This window comes from Rhincodon typus, unplaced genomic scaffold, assembly GCF_021869965.1.
Source record: "Rhincodon typus isolate 14 unplaced genomic scaffold, sRhiTyp1.1 hic_rhity00009850, whole genome shotgun sequence".
Taxonomy (NCBI): domain Eukaryota; kingdom Metazoa; phylum Chordata; class Chondrichthyes; order Orectolobiformes; family Rhincodontidae; genus Rhincodon; species Rhincodon typus.
In genome coordinates this window covers 1-7,915 of record NW_025975488.1, presented here as the reverse complement: position 1 = coordinate 7,915, position 7,915 = coordinate 1, and the positions used below count along the sequence as shown (strand labels likewise).

At 43.2% G+C, this 7,915-nt stretch overlaps 1 protein-coding gene across 1 annotated transcript; it reads left to right on the top strand.

Moving 5' to 3' along the window:
- Nucleotides 1-1,859: 1,859 nt before the first annotated feature.
- Nucleotides 1,860-2,394, top strand: LOC125482400 (gastrula zinc finger protein XlCGF49.1-like; the record flags this gene model as incomplete). Its single annotated transcript, XM_048594471.1, has 1 exon — nt 1,860-2,394. A coding segment is annotated over one exon (535 nt), but the record flags the coding sequence as incomplete, so codon positions are not given.
- Nucleotides 2,395-7,915: the final 5,521 nt, after the last annotated feature.

Sequence of the window (7,915 nt, the reverse complement as noted above, 5' to 3'; positions counted from 1 at the left end):
GTATCACTGATAGACACCGGTGAGGTGCCAGAAGACTGCGTGGCTAACGTGGTGCCATTCTTTAAGAAAGGTGGTAAGGAAAAGCCAGGGAACTATCGAGCGGTGAGCCTGATGTCAGTGGTGGGTAAATTGTTGGAGGGGATTCTGAAGGACAGGATTTGCATGTGTTTAGAAAAGTAAGGACTGATTAGGGATGGTCAACATGGCTTTGTGAGTGGGAAATCTTGTCTCACTAACTTGATTGAGTTTTTTGAAGAAGTGACAAAGAAGATTGATGAAGGCAAAGCAGTGGACATTGTCTATACGGACTTCAGCAAGGCATTCACCAAAGCTCCACATGATAGACTGGTTAGCAAGATTAGATCAAATGGAATCCAGGGAGAGTTAGCTATTTGAAACAAAATTGGCTTGAAGGTAGGAGACAGGGTCATGGTGGAGGGTTGTTTTTTTTTCAGTCTGGAGGACTATGAACAGCAGTGTGCTGCAAGGATCGGTGCTGGGTCCACTGCTTTTTGTCATTGATATAAATCATTTGGAATGAATATTGGAGGAATGGTTAGTAAGTTTGCAGATGACACTAAAATTGTTGGTGTAGGAAACAGCAAAGAAGATTACCTCCAAGTACAATGGGAACGTAATCAGATGGGTCGATGGGCCGAGGATGACAGAAATAAGTTTGGTATAGATAAATGTGAGATATTGCATTTTGGTAATGAAAATCAGGGCAGGACTTAAACACTTAATGATGAGGCCCTGGGGACTGTTATGCAACAGAGACTCCTTGGAGGTGCAGGTGCACAGTTCCTTGAAGGTGGATTGCAGGTACAGAAGGTAGTGAAGATGATGTTTGCTATGCTTGCATTTATTGGTCAGTGCATTGAGTATAGGAGTTGGGAGGTCATGTTATAGGCTGAACAAGATATTGATTATGCCGCTTTTGGAATACTGTGTTCAGTTCTGGTCTCCCTGCTATAGGAATGATGCTGTTAAACTTGGCAGGGTGCAGAAAAGATTTACAAGGATGTTGCAAGAGTTCAAAGTTTCGAGCTGTAGGGAGAGGCTGAATACGCTGGGGCTATTTTCCCTGGAGCACTGAAGGCTGAGAGGTGACCTTATAGAGGTTAACAAAATTATGGTGGGCATAGGGTGAATAGCTAAGGTTGTTTTCCCAGGGTAGGGGAGACTAGAACTAAACACATTGGTTTAAGCTGAGAGGGAAAGTTTTAAAAGGGAAAGCGGGTGGTGCCTGTGTAGAATGAGCTGCTCGAGGATCTGGTGGAAGCTGGTACAATTACAACATTTAAAAGGCATCTGGATGGATACGTGAATCGGAAGGGTTTAGCGGAATATGGGTCAAATGCTTGCAAATGGAATTAGATTAATTTAGGATATCTGTCAGCATGGACAACTGGGACCAAAGGGATTGTTTCATGCTGTACAACTCTGACTAAGCATTTTTTGTTTTCATTTCAGATTTCCACAATTTTACTTCTGCGCTATTCTTAATCTTTCAGAGGGATCGAAAGGTTGAGTTACAGATCTATACAATGCCTTTCCTTCCTCCCTGGCTCTCCCACCTCTCTCTTTCGGATGTTTTGTGCAAACACTGAATGGATCCCTTACCTGGAGGATATTTATGTATGAGTTTGTTCTAATGATAATCCAGCATATTCCCCAAGTGTCGGCTCTGCAAATGTCCAGAGGGTTTCTCTCAGTTTCACAACCTATGAGTGTTCTTCTGGTTTCACACTCGCTGCATTTACTTTCTGTTTGAAAGGTTGGTTTGCAGTTGGAAAATTCAAACAGTTCCACATCCAGATCTGACAGTCTCTTTGTTTATCACAACCCAATTATCTCAGGATTTTGAACATTGAAGGAAAAAGCAGCATTCACATTGGGGAGAAACGCACATGGTCTGTGTGTGGAAGAGTCTGTGAAGATTCATCTGAAATGTCCAAACACCAGCGCGGTGACACTGGGGAGAGACTGTGGAAATGTGCAGATTGCGGGAAGGGATTTCTTTACCCATCCCAGCTAGAAACTCACCAACAGAATCACATTGGGGCGAAGCCATTCACCTGCTCTGATTGTGGGAAGGGATTCACTTCACCATCCAGGCTACTGATACACCAGCGAATTCACACTGGAGAGAGACCATTGACCTGTTCTGTGTGTGGAAAAGGCTTTGCTGACTTGAACTCCCCACTGATACATCAGCGAGTTAACTCGGGGGAGAGACCATTCATCTGCTTCCAGTGTGGGAAGGGATTCACTTGCTCATCTAACCCACCGAGACACCAGAGCATTCACACTGGGGAGAAACCATTCACCTGCTCTAAATGTGGGAAAGCATTCACTCGGTCATCCTACCTGCTGGAACACCAGCAGGTTCACGTTGGGGAGAGACCATTCACGAGCTCTGAATGTGGGAAAGCATTCACTCAGTCATCCAAACTGTTAACACACCAGTGAGCTCACAAAAAACCACAGTTGAAAGATTTTGCTGTCACTCAGTATCAAATGAACCATGATTTTGGGCTGTTTGTATTAATGTTACTAATCCCTGCTCAATTGAAGGTGCTGGTGTTGTGGATAAAATATTAATAACAGTTGTGTATCTGTAAGGTGGAGCTTGGAAATAGTCATGTTGTCACCATACATCAACACATTCACGCTGACTAAAGACTATCCACCTGCACAGTATGTGAAAAGGGATTTCCTGGTTCATCAGGACTGGTTAACTACCAGCAAATTTCTGAGTAACTGTTAATTGATTTTTAATTCTGCTGTTAGCTATATCCAAACCATGTTTTTTGGGCTTGTTTCTGGAGATCATAGAATCCCTCCAGTGTGGAAGCAGACCATTTGGCCCATCACGAAGAGTGTCCTACCCAGGCGCATACCCAATCTCAGTAACGCTACATTTAACATGGCTAATCCACATAGTCTGCACATACCCGGGCACTATGGGCAATTTAGCACAGCCAATCCCCACGCTAACCTGCACGTCTTTAGACTGTGGCAGGAATCCAGAGCACCTGGAGGAAACCTGCACAGACAGAGACTGTGTGAACTGCACACAGACTGCAGCCTGAGGCTAGAATCAAATGCAGAAATGGAAACAGTAAACATCCATTCAGCCCTTTGACCTTGTTCCTCCTGTCATCTACCTTCTCAAATTATCCCCATTTCCCTCATTTCTGATGTACAAAAATCTAACAGTGCCTGATTTGGAAACACGAGATGACCAAGAAACTACAGCTCCCTGGAATAGAGAATTCCACAGTTTTACAGTGGTGCGAGTGAAAAAATTGCTCTTCACCTCAATCTGAAATGGTCACACCCTTATTCTGAGACAATTACCCCATGTCCTAGATTTCCCAGCTAGAGGAAACATTTACTCAGCATTGTTCCTATCAAGCATCTTCAAAAAACAAGATAATTCAATTAGATCACTTCTATTTCTCTATATCCTACAGGTTGGTTGTCAGTTAGTTCAGTTGGCTGGACGGCTGATTTATGATGTGGAGTGGTGCCAACAGTGTGGGTTCAATTCCTTCACCAGCTGAGGTGACCATGAAGGACTGTCCTTCTTGACTTCTTCCCTTGCCTGACTCTCAGGTTAGCCACCACTGTTTGTCTGTCTCGAATGAGAAACAGCCTGGTTGTCCAGTAGCACTATGGTGACTTTGATTTTATCCCACAGAATATAAGCCCTGTTTACTCAATTTCTTCTGCTCAGAAATCCCCTCTTCCTAGGAACCAGTCTGGAGAACTTTTGTTGCACTCGCTCTAGATCATTCATGTTAGTTCAGTCATCAGAAACTGCTCACAGTCCTGTAGGGCAGACCTCTATCCTGAAAACTGCTCACGGTCCTCCAGGGCAGATCTCACCACAGGAACCTGCTCACAATACTCCAGGGGAGTTCACTCTCGTTCTTCAAAGCCCTTTGTAATAAAAGCTTACCTACCATTCGCCATTTGTTGCTGCATCTTCTGTTACGTTCTGTCATATGTGTCCAAGGACACCTGGTCCCTCATGTGACATTTCCACACTCAACATTCATGATTAAAATGTCAGGGGCAATAACTGTGTCACCCATTCTGTCCGAGAGCAGGTACTGCCAATGCTGTTCACATTTTGCTGTCTCTGGGCCTGACTTTTGTTTCTGTTCCTAGCCCATTTATTTATTAACTTCTCATTATAGACAACGTTGCCTTGTACCATTATTGTGATGGACTTTGTCATTTCGTCACTCCAGCCTCCGAACTGCTTGCAAAAACATTATTCTTTCACACAAACATGCTAGGTGGGAGCAAAGTCAGAAGTCAAACTATACCAGATTATAGTCCAACAGATTTATTTGACGTCAGAAGCTTTCAGACTGCTGTTCCTTCATCAGGTGACACCACCTGCAGAAGGAGCAGCTCTCTGAAAGTTTGAGATTTCAAATAAACCTGTTGGACTATAATCTGGTGTCATGTGACTTCTGACTTTGTCCACCCCAGTCCAGGATCGGCACTTCCATATCAAATTTAGCGGTAGGAATTGGCCATTCACCATCAAGCCTGCACTCCACTCTCCTTTTCCGTGACACAGTCCTAGTTTATAAACTATTCAAAACTAATATTGTCCAGTTCGGGTAAAAGGTTAGCAACACGCATTTTTACTAAATTTCTCTTCCAAAACTGTTTGTCTTGCTGAGTGTTTCCAACATTTTCTGTTTTGAGACTGGATTTCCAACATCTGCAGAATCTTGAATTTTGGTTCACTGTGGATCCGTCTGCGTAGACTGTCCCAATTAGGAATACATGGAGCTGTGAAAGAATGAGACATCAGTGACTGTCGCCCCATTCAACGAAAAAAAGCTCACTGTCAGGTACTCAATTTGTGTACTTTTAATCTTTACATCTGGACTCTAATCCACAAATTTTGCCTGCAAAATAAATTTGATTTTCCTCTCTTGGGGGTATGAAAGATGCTAGTATCTGACCTGTGCACAGAAAAATGTGCTGATCCCTGTGCTGGGGTCAGTAAAGATGCTGATCCCTGCCTTGGGGGCAATAAAGATGTTGATCCCGCCCCTGGGAGAGTAAAGGTGCTGATCCCTGTCCTGGGGATGGTAAAGATGCTGGGAGCAATTGTACAAGAGTGCAAACTAGATTCAAAATCAGAAAGAAAAGTAAAATACTGAGGATGCTGCAGATCAAAGTAAAACAGGAAATGGTGTGGAAACTCCTCAGGTCTGGCATCTGTGGAGACAAACACAGAATTAATGTTTCGAGTTCAAAGTCACTCAGAGTCAGCTGAACTCGAAATGATGAATCTGCTTCTCATTTCAGGGAGGATGTTTTTGGTTCAGTAGGATAGACTAAAACAAGGCTGACTGTAAGAATCTGAAATGGAGGTGAATCCTTTGTTGAGCATGCTGAATTGCTCACATTGAGTGTGAAAAGCTCTATAATTGAGAAAATTATACACAGGTCTCTTGAGGCTGCATGGTGGCACAGTGGTCAGCACTGCTGCGTCACAGCACCAGGGACCTGGGTTTGATTCTAGCCTTGGGCGACTGTGGGGATTTTGGACATTCTCCCTGTGTCTAAGTGGGTTTCCTCTAGGTGCTCTGGTTTCCTCCCACAGTCCAAAAATTTGCAAATTAGGTAGATTGACTATGCTAAATTGCCCATAGTGTCTTGTGTGCAAAATGCAGGGATAGGGTAGGGTGTGAGACTGGGTGGGATGCTCTTTGGAGGGTTGGTGTGGACTCAATGGACTGAATGGCCATCTTCCACACTGTCGGGATTCTATGATGATCTCGATGGCCCTTTATTTGTTAGTTATGCCTGGTCAATATGTCTGCACACCTTTACAATTACGGATTCTATTGCTCTCCACAGACATGTTTCAACTTTTAATAGATATTTGTGTATTAGAAACAATGTAGTTTCATTTTGTGGATAACAATCAAAGGAAAGTCTTAAATCCAAACAAAAGATTGGGATGAGTCATGTACTATATCCCTGATTGCATTTTCCCAATCTGCTATGAAACCTGGTGACCATTGTGACTCTGTCCAGGGGGAAATGCAGTCTCTTCAGATCTTTACCTGGTGTCCATAGCAGTGACGGATCTCATGATGAATACATAAACCAAGACATTGTATGATTTCTAGTGTATATTTTCTGTTTAGTCTGCTGTCCATCACTCCCCAGAAACCGAGGTAACATTCTGGGGACCTAGGTTTGAATCCCACCATTCCAGATGGTGGAATTTGAGTTAAAAAAAAAATCTGGAAATAAGAATCTAATGATGACTGTGAATCCATTGTCATTGTTGGAAAAACCCATCTGTTCACCTATGTTCTTTAGGGAAGGAAACTGCCATTCTTATCCAGTGATGTCATCATCCCCTGAATGAATTTATTAAAAATTAATTTAAAAAACTCCTGCAAATACATTTATCTCTGTCTTAATTTATTTGATAACTGACATTTCAAACTGGTTGATGGTCACTTTCACTTTTGATCAAGTTGTGGCCATTTCATGTTTGAAACAAAAAAAGAATGCATGAATGGAACCATAGTTGTTCTCGTAGGAACAATGCGTGCTCTGACATGTTTGAAAAAATACCTCATCTCACTTATGAACCAGATATCAAAGTTGACCAGATCCCGATGCTGTGTACCATGAAAGTGAAATTCTTCACCATCTTATCTACTTGTGTTGCTATTTCAGGGAGCTTTGGACTTGAACCTCCCAAACTGCATCACCTCAAACTAAACTTCAAATGCCATTTCTCTGCACAACATTCCAATTGATCTATATCTCATTTGAACTTGCCCCCCTCTCACATTAAATGCATACTCCTTAGTATTAGACATTTCCACTCTGGGAAAAAGGTTCTGATTGTCAATTCCAGCTATGCATCTCATAATTTTGTAGACTTCTATGAAGTCTTCCTCGGCCTCCACTGCTCCAGAGAAAACAACCCGAGTTTTCCTAATGTCTCCTTATAGCTCATACCCTGTAATCCAAGCAGCATCCTAGTAAACTTGTTCTGCACCCTCTCCAAAACCTCCATATCCTTCCTGTAATGTGGTGACCAGAACTGAACACGATACTCTAAGAGTAGCCTAACTAAAGCCTTATAAAGTTGCAACATTACATCTTGTACTCAGTATTCCTTTCTTCCTTGCACAAGTCTCTTCCTTGTCGAGTCTGTGAGCTTCTGCACTTTCCCACGCAGCTCTTTCATTTACAAACTTTACCTCACAACATTACCCAACCCGGAGTCCCAACCCTACAGCTTCACCATATACTGCACTCTCCCCACATCAAAACCATGATGGCAGTGAACAATGACGACTTGTACTTCCACAACAACCCACGTCCTTTGTCTCCCTCTGTCACAAATATGTTGACTTTCCCACTGATTCCACAATTAATGTCCACGCTTCCTCCAAGCAGGCTGTCCCCACTGCCCAGTAGTGACTTCCCCAGCTTCACCAGTACTGCAGTGCCCCGCGAACACCTTGAGAATTTCATCAAACTGACCGCTTATGGCAGGAACGGACAGGGTCAGCTTGGATTGATGGTCACTGCATTAATCAACTTTCTAAAAAAAAAAAAATCATGACAGAAGATGGAGAGCAGGCATAGGCTTTTTGGCCCACATCTGCTGCACCATACAATGATAGCATCGCTGATACTGCTCTAAATCAGTTTGGTATGCACCTCAGAGAGGAACTTGCAGATGGTAGTGTTTTGATGCATCTTCTCGTCTTGTCTTTCCAAGTGGTACAGCTTGCAGGCTTGGTAGGTGCTGTCAAAGAAGAGTGGGTGAGTAACTGCAGGGCATCTTGTAGATGGTGCACACTGCTGCCACTGTCCCTCAGTGGCAGAGGGAGTAAATGCT